Below are 24,300 nucleotides of genomic sequence, written 5' to 3'. Positions count from 1 at the left end.
GAAGGATAGTAAGGCAAGAAGTCCTCTGTTTCCCTGACTACCAGACTTGTTGAGGAAAGTGGGTTTGGAGTCCTGTTTAATGGCTTCATCCCCTCCCCCACCAGTGCCCATGCTGAGCCGAGCTCCATGGAATTGAGGAGTAGCACAGGGTGTCTGCTCGCCCTGCAGAGATCCTTGCATCTGAGAGGGTGTTCTAAAATACTTGGATGAAGCGTGCTCTGATAGAACCTCAGGCTGCTGACTTGGTCTTAAAGGAATTGGACACAACTCTCTAAAAGGTTTAAAATCTCGCCCTTCTTGGGAAAGCATTTTATACCATTTATGTATTGTAACGTAATTCTACTGGGTTACAAAATCCACACAGTAGGAAAAGAAAACTATAGGCTCACATTCTAGAGTAAATAGTTTCTGCATGTGATGTTGTTTTTTTACCTAATTGAGAACAGGGCAACTTTTATTGGTTTTCATTGTTTGATGTCTTATTGTAGAACTTTTCCCTCTCTTCCTCAAATCCTGTTTATGCTCCCAAGGACTTGTCTAAATGTCTTTTGTAAGTCATCAGTCCTGCTGATGGTATTTTGTAAGGGTAGCGTCAGCTCTGTGATGAAGTCATATCTGTTACTGGGGACCTTTTGGAGACCATCTTAGCATTAGCTGCTGCCCATCTGGAAGGGACCTTACCAACCAGTGTGTATGTAAGATGGTGTAAGTATCTGTAAATATGGTGGCTTCTAGACTCAAGAAGCAGAAGCAGAAGACTGTTGAGTTTGAGGCCAGCCTAGGCTATATATGTTAAAACTATCTCAAAATGAAAAACAAAATAGAGGTAAAGAAAAAGAAATGAATCCACCTAAAGTGAACCCTGGGGCAAACCTGAAGAGAGAGTTGTGTAATCTCAGAAGTATTATTATATTCACAGGTTGACCAACAAACAAGTGGATCTCCATCTAGGTCAAGAGGTACAAGAGCTGAGGTTGTAGATGTCATCTGTCACTTTATATTCCTTACCTACTAACAAAGCACAGTACCATAGCCCATATAGGCTGACATCCACTCATGAGCTATATTGAAACTATATTGGGAAAAAAAAAAAAAATTCCTTTGAGGACAATGAAGCAGGGAAAAAAAAGCAGGAAGTGTCGCCTTCAACTTTGGGAACTGAAAGCTTGCCTCTGGTTGTCAGTTTGAAATAAAATAACATTTTGGAGTCAGTCACTTGAAGACTTGGAAAATACTGCACTTGTAGTGAGGTTGTATGCTGGCTCTAGGGAGGAGGCTCAAGGGCCTCTGATGTGAGCCAGAGAGAGCAGGACGTGGAAGGAAGCCTTGCTAAGCCCTGCTGGACGTTCCCTCACATAGATGCACAGTACCAGACAGACTGAAGCAGTAGGGAGCCTGAGGATTGTTTGTTTAGTTTTTAACACACACAGACACACACAGACACACACACAGACACACACACACACACAGACACACACAGACACACACACACACAGACACACAGACACACACACACACACAGACACACAGATACACACACACAGACACACACAGACACACAGACACACACACATAGACACACACACACACAGACACACACAAACACACACAGACACACACACACAGACACACACACACACACACACAGACACACACACAGACACACACACAGACACAGACACACAGACACACACACAGACACACACACACAGACACACACACACAGACACACACACACACACACAGACACACACACACACACACACACATTTTCTGTTTCAGAATCCCCCTCTCTGGTTGCTATGTGTCCTCAGTCAGTTTCTTCCAACCTTCTTACTCTTCCCTTTTTTCATGCAGCCTTCACATTTCAGTGAATACTGATCAGACATGCTGTGTCCTTCATTTTGGTTTGTCTCACAATTCGATTGGGGATTTGTGTTTTTGACAAAATACCACAGAAGCAATGAGTCCACTTTAATGAGTCACCTCTTGATTATTTGATTGCCGTAGTGTCTGAAGATCCCGCGCTGTGAAACTAGTTTGCCCTTTTGTACAGAAGTGTGACTTGGCTACCTGTAGTCACCGGAGAATGCTTAGGTGGCTCTGCTTCCCCTTGACTGTGCTTTTAAATACAGCTGAGCCAGCTAAACAAACATCAGACTCAGAATTTCACCAAAACAAATCCTACTTTAACTCTAAGTATAGCTTTCTTTCTAAATAAGATACTGTTCTATCGGACTTATTGATAAAAGTTCTCAGCCTTGAGTTGTCTTGTCGCCATCTAAGTTAGATCTATGCAGGTCCCGGGAAGGAAGGCTGTTGCCAGTGACTGGAGGAGACACTCGGTTTCTGTGTGTGAGCAGCACTTTTAGGACTTTGAGTTGACTGTACTGCTGGTATCTAAAAGTGTGTGTGTGTGTATGTTTGTGTGTGTGTATGTGTGTGTGCGCGCGCGTGTGTACATAAGTTGGGGACACTTTCACAGGCTCACAGCTGTCTTGCTGTGTCCTCACATGGTAAGGTAAAGGATGTTGGCTCTTAACTTTGTCTTTCTATAGGACACCAGTGAGGATGGGCACTTCCGTTCACTCTCATGACCTCATCTAAACCTGATTACATTTAAAGGCCCATCTCCAAATATCTTCACTTTAGCTTTAGGGCTTCAGTGTATGGAGTGGGGGTAGGAGGCACATAGAAACAGCCACCCTATAACATTCCCCAATGTATATGAAATTTCAGTTTCTTTATTTCTTAAAATACTTGGAGCCAAGGTTGGTGGTGCACACCTTTCATGGCTCTCTGTGAGTTTGAGGCTAGTTTAGTGTACAAAGTAAGTTCTCTCCCGGACAGCCAAGATCATACCATGAAATCCTGTCTCAAAATAAGGTCTATGTTGAGGTAAGTGGGCTCTCTGAGAGTAACTGCTACTAGGTTTCCTGTGTAGTCTGCAAGTTGTTCCAGCTGTTTCTGGGGTTAGTACCTGTTTCGGTCCTGGCCTCCATATACTTTTGTTTTTATAACCTACAAAATTTGAACCCAAAGGGCTTCATACCTCCCAAGAGAAAACAAGTTTCTTATCAACTTGTATTTTTCTACATTTAGCAACTAAATTTACACAATAGATTTTCATGTATAACAGCATATCTCTTAACCACAGTAATTAAAATCATCCTGAATAGATGTTGTTAAACTTAATTATGGATTGTATGCTCTGGTTGACGTAAGCTTGTTACACATTTAGAACACGGTTGTTTATGGCTGAATATAGATATGGAGAAGTAGCAGTTTTTTGGCTTCTTTCTTAAGGTCTATACTGTTAGGTTTTTTGTACAAATTGTAACAGTATTCATTTTATCATTACTACCACTGGTCAGTCATATACTGACTGTGTGTACTGTGGTGCAGCAGATAAAGCAGCATATTGTAAACGAGTGTAGCTTAAGACAGAGGACAGGAAGACTCAGGTGCGATAGGTGGCAAAGAAACATTTCTGGTAAAAGGTGATGAGTGGAATTACCTCCAAATGAATTTCACCTCAGGTCTGGTTTTGGAGATAACATTTAATGTCTTTAACATTAAATGGCTGTATGCCATGACCACAGAAGTTGGAACAAAGATTTGCATTTCCTTCCCTTGTTAGTGAGATGAGGACTCTTTGATGCCATAGACAGACACTCATGGGACAGACCAGTACGTGGAAAGCTGTTCAGCATTGTTAGGTATTAAAGAAATCCAAATCTTTGTAAAATGTCATGGCTAAACAGTAATGCCTCCTTGTGTGCAGATGCCAGATAATTTCACCTTGTAGACATTGCTGGTGGGAAGATGAAGTGGTAGAGCAATTCTAGAAAGTGGTCTGACAGTTGTTTGCACTGACAAGCTGCACTCATTTGTACACACACGATGTGTGGATACTTAAAACTGTGGCTTTATCTGTAACAGCCAGAAACTGCAGTTCAACAAACTTGTCCTTCAACAAGTAAAGAAGTTTGGGGGTTTTATTTTGTTTTGTATTTAATGGTAAATCTACATCATGAAAACTGTACAGCAATAAAATAGAATGAGTTCGTTGATACAGCCATCTGGATAAGTCTCCAGAAGAATATATGGGACAGAAGGCAGTCCTACATACTCCATGGTGCTGTTTATATGACTTCCTTTCTAAATGGCAGACATTTCAGAAATAAAGAACATATTAATGTTGCCAGGGACTGTGGAGGAGAAGGCAAGAAAACACTGTGTGTGACCGTATGAGGCAACAGGATCCTTGTGCTGATAAGTGGTATTCTGGTTCTTCACAACCCCAACCCCATCCTAGACACAGTGTCTCTGTGTAGCCCTGGCTGTCCTGGAATTCACTTTGTAGGCCATGCTGGCTTCAAACTCAGAGATCCACCTGCCTCTGCTTCCCGAGCGCTGGGATTAAAGGTGTACATTAACACTGTCTGGCATGTCTGGTCCTTACCTGAGACTGTTGGCATTCTGGTTGTGCTAGTTTGCTGGTGCATTCCAAGTACAGGACACTCAGTTGAGTGGACAATCAGTAGAGGATTTAGGGGTGGCCATATTCTTTCTTAGAGGCCTGAAGGTCTACACTGAAGGTCTCACAGTAGTTTACTTTTGATTATTTGGTGTTTTAGACGTAGGATCACATACAGCCCAGGCTGTCTCTGAACTCGTGATCCAGAAATGTTACTTTTTAAAAACACATTGAGCCAGGTATGGTGGTACTCAGGAGGCAGAGGCAAGTGGATCTCTGTGAGTCAAGGCCAGTAGGGTCCTCATAGTGAATTCCAGGTCAGCCAGGGCTACATAGTGAGACCATCTCAAAAAGAAAAAATACAATGAGATGATTCATGAGCATTCTGATGGAATAGTATTTCTGCTGCACACAGTATAATAATGACTCGTGGCTGTTTATTGGTTTTAGCTTGCTTATTGGTAGTTCTTTTGATAGTTCTTTCTTTATTCAAGAAATAGTTATTGTCAGATATAGTAGCATACATCTGTAATCCCAACATTTAAGAGACTAAAATCTTGAGTTCTAGGCCATCTTGGCCACAAAGAGAGAAAGATTGGCCAGGTATGGCAGCACCTTTAATCCCAGCATCCAGGAGGCAGGGGCGGGCAGATCCCTCTGAGCTCAGAAGCAGTCTAGTCTACATCCTGAATTCCGGGCTAGCCAGGACTGTACAGTGAGAATTTGTCTCAAAAAATAAAAATTTCAAAAATTAAGTATTTGATGTATTATTTAATCTGGCCTTGTTATCAAAGTCAAGGCAACCGTCCTCATCCTAAAACCAAAGAACCAAAGCTATCTGTTTATGGTTGTTTCATAATTACAACATATTTTCTTTATAATTATGACATCTCTCCACCTTAGAAGAGTGTAGTGAATTTGGCTGTTTGTGTACATGGCTTCAAAGCAAGCTCTTTGGTACATGCATTGGAAACCTTGGAATAACCAGGGGAATAATCGGGGTTACATGCTTCAGGCCGCCAAACAGCTAGCCCCTGGTTACAGTCACCTCTGTATAGACTGTTGAGTGGAGTCTGTCCTGCCTTAGGCACTGCCCAGCTCTGGTGGGTAGGCTGAGTTATGTGCAGGTGGGACCTGGCAGGTCCCCTTCATTTTTTTAGGGAATCAGCACTTTGTCCCTGTTCCACTTAGGACTCACTTGACAACACAGAATGTCTCTCTAGAACTTTGCAGAGATGGAACTTAGAGCTGAGGGCAGCCAGAGCTGGTTTAGAGAGGCCACTCTGCGCAGTTAGTAGTTTGGACTCATTACTCTAGAGTCCGATAAAGATTGACTTCTGGATTAGCCTAAAACTGGAGGGTTTCTCTGATCCTACATCAAGGGGAAGGACTCTGTGGATTTGGCTTTAATATAACATGAAGGTGTCTGTTGAGTGATGGTGTGTTCAACCGCTGGAATGAGATCTCACAGCCCGAGGACTAAAGGGTTTGTTTTGGTGTGGGTTGGGTTTTTCACTGGAAGAGTTGGGGTAAGGGATGAAGCCAGGTTTAGATGTACCTCCTCTTCTTTAAATTGCAGAGCTCTGATGATCTTGATTTGAGTAGTGAGTTGAGAAACTAAAACCCTTTTTGTACTATGAACATTGTGGGACACAGGCATTATGTACCATTATGTTATGTTGAGGTTCTGAAGTAATGTGTCCTGGGGCAGCTCACCACAGTTTGCTTGACACAGCATGTGTCTGAACCATAACATCTCAACTATCAGTTGTATCCCTTGTTTCTCTGAGAAGATGAATCGCAAGTTTCTCCTGGAGGTGACAATCTCCTGGGCCTTTTGTGCTTGACTGCTGTGGTCAGAGTGGTCGTAGTAGGTTGCAGACTACCTTGGCAGGAATGTGCTGTGGTGATTAGACTGCAGGTCCTGAGCTTATTGGTGGAGGGAGATGGAGTCAGTGTAGTCTATGAAGACAGTTGTCCCCACCCTGGGGTGTGAAAGGAAATGGAACTTCCGTAGCCTCTGACCCCACTTAAGGCATATCAGTCTGAGATGTCAGTCCTCTTGTAGAGACATGTGATGTAGCAGGGCAGCAGGAGAGTAATGGGCTCCGAATAGCAGATGAGAGCATATGTTTAGTCAAACTCGTTATGTCATTACTATTAGTTGTCAAATTTTGTGCTGAAATCATTTATTTTCTTACAGTCTCAAACCATGAATTATGTGGGCCAGCTGGCTGGGCAGGTGCTTGTCACTGTGAAGGAACTCTACAAGGGCATTAACCAAGCCACTTTGTCTGGGTGCATCGATGTGGTCGTGGTGAGGCAGCAGGATGGCTCCTATCAGTGCTCTCCTTTTCACGTGCGCTTCGGAAAGCTGGGTGTCCTGAGGTCCAAGGAGAAAGTGGTGAGTGCACAAGTCATCGTGGTGACCTGGCCCCTTCCTGTTACTCTTTTTGCTTTTTAAACTTGCATGCTATTGAAGACTGTGGTAAGGAACCAACTTTATAGGTACTGCTTTTGAAGTGGCTTCTAAATTCAAAAGACTCTTACAGAAAGTTTCTCCAAATGAAAAAGAAACTGAAATTATGAAGAAACTCAGAATAAAACTGAAGATAGTTACAGACGAGGATGTTGGGCTTATTTTAAAAAGGAGATTTTACTTTACTTAATATAGCACTTTAATATAGTGTAGGGCCAGCAAGATGATCCAGTGAGGAAAGGCTCGTGCCATCAATTCTGATGACCCAAGTTTAACCCCTGAGACCGACATGGTGGAACAAGAGAGTATACTCAGAAATCATCCAGTGACCACCACATGTACCCTGTGGCTCATGTGCACACTTTAAACCCTCGATTTATTTAAAAAAAAAAAAAAAAAAAAAAAAAAAAAAGAGGGTCCCTAAAAATAAAGTAATGCAGTCTGGAGATACAGCTTGGTCAGTAAAATATTTGCATAACACGCACAAAGCCTATCTAGGCACTGAGGAGGTAGAGACAGAAGGACCAGAAAGACAGAATCATTTTCAGCTCAGCCACATTGTAGATGTGAGGCCAGCTTGAGATACATGAGAACCTATTAAATTTATTTATTTATAGGTCCATCCATACACACATGCAAACACACATGGTATGATAATATTGTTGTACTAATTATGAGTAGGTAGACAAAATTCATGTAATCAAGTGTAGATTATATTTATTTAAAAGAAATAAATGCCCCAATTGAATGTTTGTATTTTCCCTCTTTTGCGTTTAATGGTGGTAGGGGTCGGGGGACAATGTTTGGGTGTTTTTAAATTATCCTGTCCCTCAAGTGTTAGGCAATAAAAAGGCTTTGAATTGTATGTGTGGTAAGTTTTAAAACCAAGTTAATGATAAAACTGTAGAGCATGTACTTGGCAACTTTTCACTCCCGTATCTACCCAGACAATGTCAGCAACTCTTACTAAGATTTTGGAGCCTGTTGGAGCACTTTTCCACTTGGTAGCACAGCTGGAAGTGTGTACTAAAGGACCCACATGCATGAGTTCACAAGGTTTGACGGTGGTTTTTGGATATATATCTCCCTCTGCTTAGGCTTTAGGTTTTTGAAAGTGAAAGAAAATGGGTTTCCCAAAACTAGACTTTTTTTTTTTTTTTTCATTCTGAAAAGAAACATCTTTTGGGGATGTTATAAAATCATTTTTTTTTTTTGGACTAGCCTTTGCTCAATCCCGTTAGAAAGCAAATGCAGCTACAGTTCTACTTCTTGACCTGGCAGCCTCTGCTCTAGGGCAGTGTTGTGCAGCCATAGCGAGTGCCTTTCGTGTTTGTTTTCCTTGTGGTTTTTGTAGTGACACTATTAGTACTTTCATATTAGAGTTGTTTCTCCATAGATGTGCAAGGATCTCTTTGTAAAATTTCCTTTGGGGGTCTTCCTAGCAAGTTCTCTCCCACCACACCATACCCTCACCACCACCACCACCATTCCCTGGAACCAGGTTTCTAATTGATAGGTTGACTCAAGCTTTTGGCCTTTAAGAGTGGAGCTGAGCAGATGTGTGCAGACACTTGTCCTCTGTGTGAGGAGCGGAGCAGGTGTGTGTATTCTCTGTGTACTTTGTAATTAGAGATGTAATTTCTTTACCAGGTTACACAGGTGATTTCATTAACTGTTAAATACCCAGTCAAGGTTAAATATCTTGTCAGTACTGCCCCCCTCCCCCACCCCCCACCATTACTTTTAGGATCATAATTCACAGGGCCCAAGAAAAGAATTTCTTCTTTGCTGTTCCCTTCCTTCATATCCTAGAATCTCAGAGATATATTTGAGAAAAAATTTGTCCATTTGGTTTACCAAAACACAGCTTTTTTTTTTTTATGACAGTAAAACTTAAGCTTTATCTGTCTCAAGATACACTGGTAGTTTACATTAACCTCTTGTCTCAAGTCTTTTTGGATTAGGGTAAGCTATTCATTGATTTTTAAATTGACTAAAACTTCTGTTAGACAGTTATTTCCTCTGATGTATTCATGTTTGACAGAAGACCAGTACTCCTGTAACGTCCAATAAATAACTCCGGTTGAATCTCAGAAAGTAAACTTTTTGTTAATGTTTCACAAAATCGGTATCATGATTATTGAAGTAAATGCCCAGTGTATTGGAACTGTCCCCAACATGGGTAACAAAAGCCCACCCTCCTACTGTCATTAGCAGAAAAGCTTGTGAAACCAAAGTCCAGGGACATCTGCTTTAGTCAGTCAGTCCTGATTTAGGAAGGTTTTAAAGGCGCTGCCAGGATTCTGGTTCCCCACCTTAGAGTTTCACCTCTGATTGTTTGAGTTCTTCCTCATGCCAGACAGCAGCTAGTGCTGCCAAGCTCACTGCCATTAACTCGGCCAGCACAGGAGAGAGACACTGCCTTTAGAAGCGCTGGCTTCATGCTTGGATCACATCCGTCCCAGGCTAGTCACTGTGTAGCTGGAATGGAACAAGTTCATTGGGTTGGATTAAACAAAAGCCTCGCCTTCACCAGAATCCACTTGAAATGTACAGTCTGAAATAAGGATGGGTGGATCCCCAGAAGGTATCAGAGATATTCTCAACTAAAGGATGCACATCAAAGCAGACATTCATTACATCCAGTATCTGTGCATCTTCTTGTTTCTAACATCAGCTGTATACATTGAGCAAGACTAAAGCACGGTCTAGGAAATACAATTGTAGGGAATAATGAGTCACCACCGTATTAAACAGTATCACTAGAATTTGACAAATTGAGAGTCCTCCTCAAAATAGTAACCTTAGGAAGCTCTTACTCTACCTTGGTGCTTGTCTTAGTTACTGTTCTGTTGCTGTGAAGAGATACCATTACCAAAGCAACGTATGTATATAAGAGAACATTTAACTAGGGGCTTGTGAGGGTGAGTCCATGACCATCAAGGCAGGAATCATGGATACAGACTGGCCTGGTGCTGCAGGAGGAGCTGAGAGCTTACATTCTTGTCTGCAAATTAGAGACAGAGAAAGAGAAACTGGGCTTGGTTTGGGCTCTTGAAATGTCAAAGCCCACCCCCAGTGACATACTTTTCCCAAAAGGCCATAGTTCCACCAAGGGAACCATGTTCATGATCATGCGCACAGATTAGTTTTTTTTGGTGGGGGGGGTGGGCGGGGGGAGGGGTTGCCTAAGGAGTTCTTGCACATTCTTTTAGGTGCACTCAGTACTGGCACAATTTGACATATGTTTAAATTTTTGGAAAGATAAAACTTTACTTATAGACAAATCAAGACAGTAAAATAAGTAAACATATTGAATGATGGATATGAAACCCGAGATAATGGCTGTGTAGTGTTAGTTTTTTTCTAAGATGATGCCTAAACAATTTAGACTTTGAATTTGCATTTTAAAAGACACATTATTTAATTTTATCTCCATTAGGTTAAATGGATAGCATCTAAGTATGAACAATTCAAATACACTGATGTATTTTAATTAAAGATGAGATATGTAATTTCATTGAAATACTTGTATTTACCTTTACATTTTTTTAGTTTTATTTTTAATGTGTATGTGTGTGTAGCTGCACATGTGAGTGTAGCTGCCTGAGGAGATCAGAAAAGGACGTCAGTTTGGAGCTGGAGTTACAGGTAGTTGGGAACTGTCTGACATGGGAGCTGAGATTTCATCTTAGGTCCTCTGCAAAAGCAGTTGGTGCCATAACCACTGAGCTGTGTCTTCAACCCCTCTTAAAATGTTTTACGTTAGTAAACATCTTTCATGATTTTAGAAGCTGTTGCTAGGCTAAGGCACCTCAGAAATCATAGTTCTACTCCTTGATTTCTTGGCAGTAAATATTCAGTAAAATAAAGTGTAAAGAAAGCTGACTAGAAAATGAGGCAGGGTAAATGCTCTTTGGAAACTGACATTGGATGAGGTGCTTCACTGGGTGAAAGTGCTTGCTGCAGAGCGATGGGTGACCCATTTGTAATCCCAGCGTACAGGAGGGCCAGACCCAATCCCTGAAGCAAGCTGCGTAGGTTCACTAACCAAAGTGTACTGAGGTTCCAGTGAAATATGTTGTTTCAGGATATAGAGTGGAGAGCAACGAAGAAAAGCGCACGTGTGCACACGTGTACACACACAACACACACACACATGTATGACACACACAGAAAATGGCATATGTTGCCATCTCTAAAAAGTAAGGGGAATATGTTCATTTTGTACTTCTAGGCAAGTCACAGATGTAATTCACAAAAACTTCTTTTAGATGAGAATAGTCAGTGACAGTGCTTGTCATTCAAATATGACAACCTAAGTTCAGTACTTGGAACTTGTGGAAGAAAAAATAAATCAACTTCAGAAAGTTATTCCTAAATCTCCACACGGTCAGAATGGCCTCTGCCCTTGACCTCTTTCCCAGTTCCCGGTATTCATAAATAAAACAGTTTTAAGAGATTCTGCTACCCAGTTTCTTTTCCTTAATGTTAGCATTTTATATTGCCATTAAGAGTTGCCAAAAACCAGAAATTTATAGTGACACACACTGCCAACTAGAGACATTATCCAGATATCACCAGTTTTTCTAGGACTGTCTGCTTTCTGTTTCAGGGTCCTTTCTAATGTTGACTTTGCACTTTTCCCTGTGCCTGTTTGGTGTTAAGGAATACAGAAGTTACAATTGTCCATCAGGTTGGGTTTGCCCTTGGTCCTTTGAGTAAGAATGCAAAGTGATGGTCACTCTTGCCTTAGGACTCCCATCCGGGTATCATCTGCACTGCATGCCTTAGACTCGTGATACTGAGTCCCTGGATTCATGCTGTCTGCTGGATCCTCTTGGAGAACAGTGTTTGATCTTCTCTTTATTAGGCTTATGCAAATAATCCTGTTTCCCATAATTTATTTTTATTCTAATTCCTAACTTAAATTCTATATTAAGGGCTATCTTTGCTCTATCATCTGTTTAATTCTTAAGTTAATCAGTTTCTGCCATGTGAACTCATAGGTATTAGTTTTACAGTAGGGTTTACCCCTTATCTGTTTTCCTTGCTTCAACTTTAGGATCACTCACTTTACTTGTCCAAAGAGCTCGAGTTGTTTTTAAGACTTGTATTTAGAAGCAAAGATCTGGCCACAGGTTTTTCTCGTTACTACTGAGGTGTCATTGCTTCTAGGATGTCTCAGTTGGGCAGATCAGGAAACAGGTCTGCATGTAATGCACACACATAATAATGTATGTTTATATATATATAAATATCTAAATATATTAAATAAATAATATGTACATATATATATATAAAGACATCTTACGGACACCTAAAGACTTTTATCTATATATAGTTCTTCTGCTTGTAGATCTAGGTCTGTCCAAAAGCTCCAAGCTCATGGTTCCTAGAGTGAGCTGTTTTCTGTATAACTCTCAATTTGATTTTAATTTTTTTTATTAAACTATTTTAATCTTTGAGGTTATAATGTAAATAACATTTTTCCTTTCCCTTTCTTCCCTCCAAAGCCTCCCCCAATACCTATCCTGGCTCTCCTTCAAATTCATGACTGTTTTCATTATTGTTATATATGCTTGTGTGTGTGTGTGTGTGTGTGTGTATTCTGAAACACATAAGTACAGCCTACTTGGTCTGTATAATGTCACTTGTATGGATGTTTTCATGACAGATCATGGTAAGTAGCAGGTATGCTTTCCCTACAGAGGTTACTCTCACACTCAGTGTTCCATAGTCACTGTAGTTGTCTTTATAGAGCTGAAGCCTCATCCACATTAGCGTGCTTTGTTGTTGTCTTTGAACTCACATGTTTGGGCAGCCATGTGGCTTTACAGATGACACCTCTAACATTCCTAAGAAACACAGTCCAACAGCACACTCCAGCCATCTGGCTCTTACAGTATTCCAGCAACATGCAGGAGTTTTGTGCATCCATTGGGACTGGCCTCCATAGCTCTGCGTTTGGGCTGGTTGTGGTTTTCTGTAGTGGTCTCCATCTGTTAACAAGGAAAATGTCCTTGATGAGAATGTATACCGACTTACTGGGCACAATCTTGGAAAAGCTGTATTTTCCTTACAACACTATCAGTTCTTTCCTTTTTTTCTGTATTTTCATATCTTGGTCAATAATTAACTCCGTGAGTTGTTTAATTTTACGAAATGTTACATGGGGTCTGGAAAGATAGTTCAGTCAGTAAAGTGCTTGATATACAAGTATGTGGACCCAACTTTGAATTTCTGAACCCATGTAAATGCTGGACTTGGTAGCATGTGCTGTTGTATTAGCTCTGGGGAGACAGAAGCAGATCGCTAAGGCTTTCTGTCCAGCCAGTCTACCCTGATCAGGCAAGCCCCAGTCCCAGTGAGAGAGGAGGCCTTGTCTTAGAAAGATGAATAATGCCGAAGGACTTAGAACCTGAGGTTGATCTCTGACCCCCATGCACACACATACATGTGCACCCATGCACACACATACATGTACATACATATATACACATACACATATGCCCACCACGCTTCGCTCTGTGGCTGAACTGAGTAACAAAACTCTGTGGCCAGTCACCAGCACAGGCTGCAGGAGGCCAGTGACTACTCACTGGTCCTAACCATGTCTGCTGTTGCATAGTGACCTGGGATAAAAGTGCTTGCAGAGAATATGCTCACAACTCAATACTGGAGTCACTGAAATAGTTGAGTATCTGAGTTCTGCAATATGAACCCTGCTTATGCTATAACTTGGCAAGTACAAAATGTTTCTTCCATTTCACAGTATTCTGAAGGTTAAGCTGGGCATGGTGGGTCAACCTGTAACCACCACACTTGAAAACTGAGGCAGAATACTGTGAGTTCAAGATCAGGGTAGGCTACATAGCCAGTCCTTGTCTTCCAAAAAGAAAATAAAACTGAGAGATTAAGAAATAAACTTTTTAAATGCAGTGAAAATAAATGTGAAAGCATTTTCTTTCAACCCGTCATTACCTGAGTTCCCCAAGTTTATTGGTGGGGGGTATGTCTGTGGGGTTAGTAACAGTGTTTCTCTAGGGCTGTAGCTTAGAAACCCAGTGTCAAGTTTGGCTGGAGAGCCCAGAATTTGGGTTTAGCTAAGCCTGAAGGAAAAGTCTCTTTATGCTAACCCACATTTGTCTGCTCCTCAGATTGACATAGAAATCAACGGCAGTGCCGTGGATCTTCACATGAAACTGGGTGATAATGGAGAAGCCTTCTTTGTAGAGGAGACGGAAGAAGAATATGTAAGTTCTCAAAGCCTCTTTGCATGCTGAGTCAGCCTTCTGTAGCATGCATGTCACAGAACAGCTGGTCTGCTGTTTCCAGGATTGTGTAAATAATTATTATTGGCTAAACAAGCTTTCATTGTATGTTGAAGTCACTGTCCCAGAAAAGAGCTCACACCAGCTTTCAGGGTACAGAGAACGTGCAGAAAGCTGCTTGTTGTCATACCAAAGGGCTTTCCTGCTTCATGTCCATTATAGCTTATGCTTTGACCTGAAGTTATGCAGCTTCGCCTTGGGGCATATGTCTTTAGACTACGTGTGCATGTGACCTATGTGGCCTTTAGCGTGTTCATGGGGCCAGAGAGATAGCTCAGTGTTAAAGGCACGTTCCACAGAGGCCTGACAAACCTGAGTTTTGTATCTAGAGCCACATAAAAACAGAAAGAACTCCACAGAGTTGTTCTCTGATGCCAGACTGATGCTGTGCCACGTACACCCCCCCCCCACACACACACACACACGAATCCATGCACACATACACATAATAAAGCTTTCAAGAATGACTCCTTTATTTAGTTAGGAACATTATACCCATGACTTTAAGAACCACTGAACTTTGATATCAAGAGATATAAATTGATTAGCCAATTATAATGCTAATTGGCCAATTTGACCTCTTCTACAAGACAGAAAAATCTATACAAGTTCCTATCCTTGTGCACTCCCAGGCACACATAACCCACTTGGAAAAAGAAACTCCTCCTCCTCTTCTTCCTCCTCTTCTCCTTCTTCCTCCTCCTCCTCTTCCTCCTCCTCCTCTCCTTTCTCCTCTTCCTCCTCGTCTTCCTCCTCCTCTCCTTCCTCTTCTTTCTCTCCCTCCTCTTCCTCTTCCTCCTCTTCCTCTTCTTCTTCTTCCTCTTCCTCCTCCTTCTTTTTCCTCCTCCTCCTCTTCTTCCTCCTCCTCCTCTTCCTCCTCTTCTTCCTCCTCCTCTTCCGCTTCCTCCTCTTCCTCCTCCTCTTCCTCTTCTTTCTCTCCCTCTTCCTCCTCCTCCTCTTCTTCTAATTTATTTATTTATTTATTTATTTATTTATTTATTTATTGTATGTGAGTGCACTGTAGCTATCTTCAGACACACCAGAAGAGGGCATCAGATCTCATTATAGGTGTTTGAGAGCTACCATGTGGTTGCTGGGAATTGAACTCTGGAAGAGTAGTCGGTGCTCCTAACTTCTGAGCCATCTCTCCAGCCCGAACAAACTGTCCTTGACGCAGTCATTGTGGCTCTTTTCTAACATTATAGGAGCATCATTATATCTTTTTCCATAAGAAATTAAGTCTTACAGCAAAAATAAGAAGTTTCAAGTTATTAGGACACGGAGGCTTTTGCAAGCGAGCTGTTAACCTGGTGACACCAAGAGTAGCCAATAGCAAAACAGCGTTATTTTGTTTTGGTCGGTGTTTAGCTTAAGAGCATGAGGTGCTGCTCTGTGTACCCTGCAGCTTGCAGAGGAGTCTCCCTGGCTGCTGTTTTCCTGGACCTCTTGCTGGTGTGTTACTCATCTGCATTTACATGATCTAAACTACATCTCACCTCCTCAGAAGCAGAGGCAAGGAGCAGAGTGAAGCATAATAAATATCATCTGGTTATCATCGCATAGCCCAGTAGATCTGGGTTCCTGAGAGTCCTTGACTGGCTGTAGGTGCTGCCAACATTTCTATGTAAAGCCTGCTTTGGCAGGTTTTTTTCTGTTCCACATTTGACTAAATTGAGTAGATTTTACTGCACTATAGTAACTACATTGAGTGGGTTTCACTGCACTTATATAGTAAGTTCTAGGACAGCCAGAGCTACTTAGTGAGGCAGTGTTTCAAAAGAAAACACAATACAATAAAAGTAAAAATATCCAAATTTATTAAACAAACATTAGAATCACTATACTATGACATATAGTATGAATAGAACAACAATAATAAACTAATAATAAATATAACAATAAACTAATAATAAATAATAATAAAGACTTGCTTTTAAAATGAATTAGAAGGTAACAAAAGCCCATCAGGTGTTTTGTTTCTCTGACTTTTTCTCACATGACTGTCCACATCAACATTCCTTTTCAGTCAGCAATGCTGAAACAACCTCTTTCATAGCTGCACAGTGTCCATGGTGAGGTCTTACTGGCTTAGCTAACCATTGTCTTATTGGTTAGTGGATGTCTTAGCTAGGTTTCCAGTGCTGTGATCAACACCATGAATTTATTTCACTTTACAGCTTACTATATGAAGGGAAGTTGGGGCAGGAACCTGCAGGCAGAAACTAAAGCAGAGGTCATGGAGAATCGCCCTCACTGGCTCGTTCCTCATGACTTGCTCTCCTACACAGCCAGCCACCTGCCCACAGTGTGCTGGGCCCTCCCACATCAGCCGTTAATGAGGGAAAAGCCCCACAGGTTTGCCCAAAGGGCAGTCTGATGCAGGCAGTTCCTCAGCTGAGATTCCCTCTTCCCAGATACATCAGGTGTGTGCTGAGCTGACAAAAACCAACTAGCGTAGACATCCGGGTACTTTCTATCTCACCTCAAACACTTCTGTGATAAAACTAGAAGACACTCTCCAAAACCATAACAGCTTTGAAGTACAAGGCACCTTGATAAATAACAAAACCCATGAAATGAAACCTCTAGAAATTAGGGCACATCAGCCTCATCTGGATGCCTTGGGAATGTTCAGGCTCTAACGACAGTTGTATATTGGTGGTAAGCCTGGTAAATCCAGCTTCAGAGTGTTTACCAGATCCAAGTTCAAAATTTTAGTGGGTACCAGTTATGAAAACTCGTATGTTTTTTGAACTATTGTGTAAAATTTTGACCATTTTAAGTTATGGAGTTAATTTATGCCTGTTTTATGTGCCTCTCCTTTCTTTTGAAGATTTAAAAGATTGAGACACATTGCCAAGAAGTTCACTAGATTAGTTTATTAAGTATTAAGTTGAAAGCTTAATTGTTCTAAATATTGGGCGCCTTTTCTTTTGAATTCCCGAAAAGATATTTGGAGTGACCTTTACTGACCTCATTCACTGTAGGTGTCGCCTGCATCCCAGTCACCTTCTTCACCTTCCATTTATTTGGCCGCCTGGCTCTAAATTTGCCCGCTTCCCTTGTCAGATACTACCTTGGTCTTGGCCTCTGCCTCATCACATTGTGTCAGTCCTTGTAATACTCAGTGCGGTTGCTGCCACTGGGACAGCTCTTTGCACAGATTGTAATTGGCTTTGGCTTTAATTGTAGCTTTTACATGTTGGATGTTGAGTTGGAGAAGTAGTTCCTGCAACTGCACTCAGTCACATACTGAAGTGAGCTAGCTTCTTAAGGCTAGCAGGTGACATTCTGCCCTTAGGAACTATGCCTTCCTACCCCTGGAGAAAGTTGTGTACTCAAGGAACATCCAGTTTGTCATAAATAACTTTTCTTTTGTTCTTTAAGGAAAAGTTACCTGCTTATCTTGCCACCTCACCGATTCCGACTGAAGACCAGTTCTTTAAACATATTGAAACCCCTTTGGTGAAATCAAGTGGAAATGAAAGGCCACCTCAGAGTTCAGACGTTTCTCACACCTTGGAATCAGAGGCAGTTTTCACTCAGAGTTCTGTGAAAAAGAAGAAACGAAGGAGAAAGAAGTGCAAACAGGACAATAGGAAGGAGGAGCAGGCAGCTTCCCCTGTTGCAGAAGATGTAGGTGATGTGGGTGTGAGCTCTGATGATGAGAAGAGAGCCCAGGCAGCAAGGTAAGGGCTTCTGCCGGTGCTTGCCATGCCCTGTGCACCCAGTAGAGGGCCCCAGCTCTGTTGTGGGACCATGTGGAAGCGGCATCCCACCACCCTCACTGTCAGACCTTTGGCTATGCTAATAAACGTTCCTTGGAATAGTCTGGTGGTTCCACTGTCAGCTGGGATTGGCTTGGGGTGAACAGATAGAGCGGTCTAGTCCTCAGCCCTTTCCTCTCCCAGTTCCTCCCCTTCCCTGTCCCTTTCTTCTTTCCCTACTTCTTTCTCCCTCTTGTTTTGTTTTGAATTTATGAGAAAAATACCCTATTAAGTTAAAGAAGACTTTTGGGGTTTTTGATCACCATTTACATACAGATTAATAGGAATCTCAAAACCTATGCCTCTTTTCAAGTCAGCACTGTCCACATTTTCAAGGTAGCAGTTTAAGGTGAAGTGTACAGTTTTTCTCACTTAGATAGAACTTTCTTCCACCTGTTTGACTCACCCGAACACTAGAAGGATATCTACAAGTGTTAGCAGTGATTGGTTCTCTAACTGGCAGCTCTTAGAGGCTGCAGCCCATAGGCAGCCTCTGTGTAGTGTCCTTTATGGAATTGGGGAAGGACTCATGAGAGAGGCGCTGACCCATTTGGATATTTCAGCTGAGCTGCTGGAAGGAATGGTCTACTTGAATGTGGAAACATTGTGCTTTCACAGAAAAATGAAGTACTTTCTGTCAGTCAAAGAAGAGAAAGTTGCTACAGAAACTATACAGAATAAACATTTGCCTTGATGTGCTTTGCTTACTAAGGTTTTTTAAATTGTCAGATCATGAGAAACCCATTATTAATAAATGATTAGTGTATTTATAATTATACTATTTTCTGAATAGTAATTCTTTTTTAGTAAACTTTTACCTCATTTCTTATGATTTTGAGATCCGGGTTATAAATCCTGGAAGCTTACATATGGCAGTACTCTTACCATTTAAACAGTTTGTTTCTGCCCTTCTTACATCACTCACTGTCTTGAGTAATAGTCACTTTTCATACTGTTGGATATAGTAGGTTGTTATTTCACCTGAGATAAAATTCAGAATACCTGTTAGAAATAACCAAGTAAAATGCCAGAGAGATGACTCGGGGGTGAAGAGCACTCGCTGGCTGCTCCTGCAGAGGACCTAGGTCTGGTTAACACCCACATGGTGGTACACAGCCTGGGTTGTCATGGTGGAAAACATGGTGGCATGCAGCAGACATGGTGCTGGAGAGGTAGGTGAGAGTTCTGTATCCACATCAGTAGGCAGCAGGAACAGTTACCTGCTGGGCCTGTGGCTTGAGCTTCTGAAACCCCAGCCCATCCCCTGTGATGCACGTCCTCCAACAAGGTCACCTCTCCTAATAGTGCCACTCCCTATGGGCCTATGGGACCATTTTTATTCAAACTGCCACATACCTCAAATACATAGCACATTTCCATGCCACTAATGGAAATATTTCAGTACCCCACCAACAATGGCAAAACTAAAGAACCAGGAGCAGGTCATCAGAAAGAAAGAACTGAACATTTAGTACACTAACAGTCTTCCTTTGGAAGCTGACTGTGGGAGCTGAGTTGTCTCAGGACTGTAGGACTTGTCCCTGAGAACAGCTGTGGCTGGAGCGCTGCATTCATCAGCCCCCTGTCAGTAAGTGGCGTCTGGAGACTACCTGGGGCTTGTCTCCATGATGAGTCTGAGGATTCAGAGAGGCACTGAGCTTTACAGTGTCCCTGCTTTGTTCTCCCTCCTCCTCACACAGCAGAGAAGCCTTGTTTTGCTTGGAGTCACATTAAATGTCTATGATTTGGGCTGAGTGTTTTAAATTGAAGTATAGTCTATAGGCATTTGTGTTCACAGATTTATTTTATTTTGAGACAAGGCCTCACTCACTCTGTAAACCTTTCTGGTCTGGAATTCACTATAAAGACTGTACTGACCTAGAATTCACAGAGATCTGCCTTCTGCCTCCCAAGTGCTGGGATTAAAGGTATATGCCACCATGTTTGGCTTGATTGTTCCCCCCTTTTGTTTTTTTAAATTTTACTTCTTTAGTACTTGTATATAGGTGTTTTGCCTATGTGTGTATCTCTGCACCACATGCATGCCTGGTGCCTGTGGAGGGCGGAAGACATCCGATTTCCCTGAAACTCTAGCTATACTTGGATGTAAGCTGTCCTTCATATGAGCAGTGGGAATTGAACCCATGTACTGAGCTGTCTCCCCAGCCTCAGTTTTCCCTTTCTTTAGGGAAAGTTTTACATTTGGTTTATTTTTATTAGATAATGATTGGTTCCTAGTGTCTGCTTAGGTATGTTTTTTTTTTCCTCTTGAATGAGATTGTACGTGAGATTCCATTGAGAGAAGAACTTTAAATTAACAGGAAGATCTTAAAAGATACATACATTCGTATATATCTTAAGTGATTTATATCTGTATGGGAAGACTGGTTAAAGAGGTGATAAAAAGTATGTTACAACAAGGGAAGTAATACTGAAGAGGAAGCAGCAGTTCTCTTTCCCTGCTCTCAGCCCTACAGAGTAAGTGGTGCGACTCTGATTTACACTCAGTACACTGCGGAGCACTAACGTTGTGCAGGTTTACACTCGGTATACTATTGACCCAAGTGTCCTAGAAGAGCCCTCAACCCTGCAGTATAGTGAGCGCTTTGTGCTTTTCAGAGGTTTCGGCGATTTCTGCATGCTTCCATATAAACCTCCTCATGACTGAGAAGTAGACAAGGCACATGATAAATTAATCCCCTAAAGATCAGCACTGAGGCCTTCTTTACTTGGCATAAATTTATTATACTAAACGTCTGGATCTTTGACTACCTGCTAATTCACAGTGGAACTTTACTGCCTTAAATCTGGAAGAACTGATGAATGACACTGAGTAGCACTGTGCTGAGGCTGTGACAGCCTTGTTGTTTACGTCAGCCTAGTGCAGAGGGTCTAAAGCTCGCATATCATCCCTGCCTTACTGCTTGTACTTTGCTTTTCCTCTTTCATAGAGGATCTTCAAATGCTTCCTTAAAGGAAGAGGACTATAAGGAGCCTCCACTCTTCCATTCTGGGGATAACTACCCCTTATCTGATGGAGATTGGTCCCCGTTAGAAACGTGAGTATCCTTGAAATTTGTTTTCTTAAGGGAAAGGGGGAGGTTTATCCGTAGCTTTTGTGTTATTTGATGGTGATACTATTTTCTATTTGTGCAATAGTAGAGTATCCATTAGGTAAAATTTAACATTAATATGAACTTATTTTCAACAACCGTTTTGTTCCTAAATTTAATCTTATTCTAATGGTGCTTGCCTGCTGTAAATCTGAATAATCGGCCTAGAATTTGCCCAACCTACCACCAAATTCTAGGTCTTTGGTGTCAAATAACACAGTGAGAGAACATGTGGCCATACTGTTACAGTTTGTGATCAAATCTTTAGATTTTAAATGATTTTTTAAATTTTGTATATTTTATGTGTAAGGATATTTTGTCTTCATATAGTCTGTGTACTCTGTGCATGCCTGGTGCTCACAGAAGCCACAGAAAAGGAAGTCGGATCCCCTAGGATGTTAGAATTACAGCTGATTACAGACTCAGCACGCAACTCTGAGCAGCCATGGGGTTGCTAGGAACCCAGGTCCTCCATTATCCGATCCCACATTAACTGATTGTTAAGCCCACCTTCCTGTGTGGTTTTTGTCTTACAAAATTGCCTGTATCATTGGTTTCCTCTGAGAAACAAACAAATAATACATACCATGAAGGGTCTACAGAGGGCCTAGGAAGTCCTTAATAATCCTAGCTGGCATTTTTATTTCATTAAAGAACTCAAGTGGGAATGTGTAATAATTGATGTTTTCCTCAGAGGAGTTTGCGTGATCACTGACATACTCAAGCTGACTTGTGCTTTTCTCTGCTCTGTGAGGTTCACCTAAACTGAAGCCTGGCTTCCCTTTGTTCTTGTGTTTGCAGCACTTATTCGCAGACCATGTGCCCGAAGAGTGACTCGGAGCTGGAGGTGAAGCCATCCGAGAGCCTCCTCAGATCTGAGTCACACATGGAGTGGACTTGGGGCGGGTTCCCAGAGTCCACCAAGGTACGGGGCTCTCGGGGAAGATGAGGATGTCTGACTAAATATTAGTCAAGAGTATTTTCCTCCGTAAGCAATTTCTTACCGAACCTACAGAGGATTATGATGGCATTGCCCTCTTGTGGCTGAAAAAGTATTTAAAAAAGTAAATAAAAATTAACATTTTCATAACATTCACATAGTACATTTACTTGTAACTGAAGGAATCCAGTATCTTTTGTGTTTCTACCTAACAAATAATGTTGATTACAAGTAAATATAGAAAAAAATTAAAGATACCTAAGGGAAATTAGAGTTTCCACACTGAAATCTTAATAACTAAAGGTAGGGTGGGGCATAGCTCAGTTGGTAAAGGTTAACTTTCCATGCTCAAGACATTGGGTTCTGTCTCCAGCATCAGGTAGGAGAAAGTTTGTACAACTTTTCAGCTGTTCACACTGAAAGAATAATCAACCAGAAGATCCATTTCGTGAAATCATTTAGATCTTGTGTTGAATTCGGTTTTGTTAAATCAGAAATGTACTTGGTTTTGATTGACTGCCATAAGTTGCTGTAAGGAGCACTGGCATCAGGTAGTCTGGTAAGGATTTTGTGTATGCTATAAGCTGTTTCCCTCAAGATGAGTATTTTCTGTCTTAGACTCCGGAAATTGTCTATACAGTTTTCTCCATTGTTTGACTCTGATGACAGTAGTTATGAATGTAATTCTTGTTTATAAACATCATGACATTGAACAAAATACAGTTATTTTGCCAATTGTGTCCTGTTTCACACAAAATACAGCTAATGAATATATTACCACATATAAAATTAACCATAACAAATACATTTGAAGTTAGTTTTTAAACAATTCACCTTTGCAGGTCACCAAAAGAGAACGATATGACTATCATCCAAGGACAGCTACGATCACACCATCAGAGAACACTCATTTTAGGGTGATTCCCAGTGAAGACAGCCTCATAAGAGAAGTTGAGAAGGATGCTACTGTTGAAGATACTACCTGTACTATAGTGAAACCCAAACCTAGAGCCCTGTGTAAGCAACTGAGTGATGCAGCTTCTACTGAACTTCCGGAGTCACCTCTTGAAGCACCTCAGATTTCATCTCTATTAGATGCAGACCCTGTTTCCAGCCCATCAGCAGAGGCTCTCTCAGAACCCAAACCAGCTGCTAAAATAGACTCACCAACAAAGAAGAAAGGTAATTGCTTGACATCACATACCATCGGTGTAGATGGCATGTTGTTTCAGTGTTTTAAGTACCATGTGATAGCCCATCAGTGTAGATGGTATGTTGCCTCAATGTTTTAGGTACCATGTGATAGCCCTTTGTGTTTGTGCTCGCCAGTCAGAACTTGCCCCAAACTTCATTGTGATAACTCACCCATTGTGGCTTCTCTTGCTCTTTAAATTTTCACCAAAACAAGACTTTAAACTTCTGTGCTTTTGTATTGGTCTTCCAAGCCAACACTCAGGAAGCTTTTAAGAAGTATTTAGTAAGAAGTAAATGAATGAATTCCAACCCATTGATGTGCACAGTGACAGTATCATTGTCGACATGAAGAAATCATATGTGTCTTCCCCAAGCATACTAAGTATGTGTGCTGTGCTTTTACACTACGGTTCTACCGAGATTCATATGCTGTATTGAATTATTAACTAGGAATGTTAGTGAATGAAATCTTAAATGACCTTTTGCTTAAATAGAAATAAAACTGGAACAGAGAAAAAGTGTTTTTTCAGACATCTGCTTAACTGAAGCAAAATTAGATTTTTTGAAGCAAAATTAGATTTTTTGTAGGTTTCGTATGGTTTAAGACCAAATATCTACTAGGGGCTAGAGAGATGAGTCGATGGTTAAATACATATATATAATGTATCTCAAAGTGAAGCAGTTATTCATCTAAATATGATAGATAGATAGATAGATAGATAGATAGATAGATAGATAGATAGATACCTATCATATTTAGATGAATAGCTCCACTTTGAAGGAAGAAAAAAAAAAAACATTCCATATCACAAACTGATTCAGGCTCAGGTCATTCAGAAATAAGTTGTTCAAACTAAGAGTGTGGCTATCCAGGGTATTTGTGGCCGAATCTGATACATAGTTGATGGTGGCTCTCACCAAAATTTACCTAGTGTTTGTTCTGTTCTAAGAACTGTTAAGGGGTGTAACCAGTTCTCATTTGGTAGATGCTTG

The 24,300-nt window shown here is 41.3% G+C and overlaps 1 protein-coding gene across 5 annotated transcripts in view; it reads left to right on the top strand.

Moving 5' to 3' along the window:
* Positions 1-24,300, top strand: part of Lpin2 (lipin 2) — a 63,998-nt gene that overhangs the window by 22,207 nt on the left and 17,491 nt on the right. For all 5 annotated transcript variants that reach the window (XM_076917416.1, XM_076917417.1, XM_034483624.2 and 2 more), the window contains 6 exons: positions 6,684-6,884; positions 14,120-14,215; positions 17,681-17,982; positions 21,012-21,119; positions 21,975-22,098; positions 22,956-23,295. In XM_076917416.1, the coding sequence (XP_076773531.1) occupies positions 6,693-6,884; positions 14,120-14,215; positions 17,681-17,982; positions 21,012-21,119; positions 21,975-22,098; positions 22,956-23,295 (1,162 nt within the window). In that variant the 5' untranslated portion in view covers positions 6,684-6,692. The remainder of the gene's footprint in view (positions 1-6,683; positions 6,885-14,119; positions 14,216-17,680; positions 17,983-21,011; positions 21,120-21,974; positions 22,099-22,955; positions 23,296-24,300) is intronic.

Source organism: Arvicanthis niloticus, chromosome 21 (assembly GCF_011762505.2).
Source record: "Arvicanthis niloticus isolate mArvNil1 chromosome 21, mArvNil1.pat.X, whole genome shotgun sequence".
NCBI classification, from domain to species: Eukaryota; Metazoa; Chordata; class Mammalia; order Rodentia; family Muridae; genus Arvicanthis; species Arvicanthis niloticus.
This window is presented reverse-complemented; position numbering and strand designations above follow the sequence as displayed.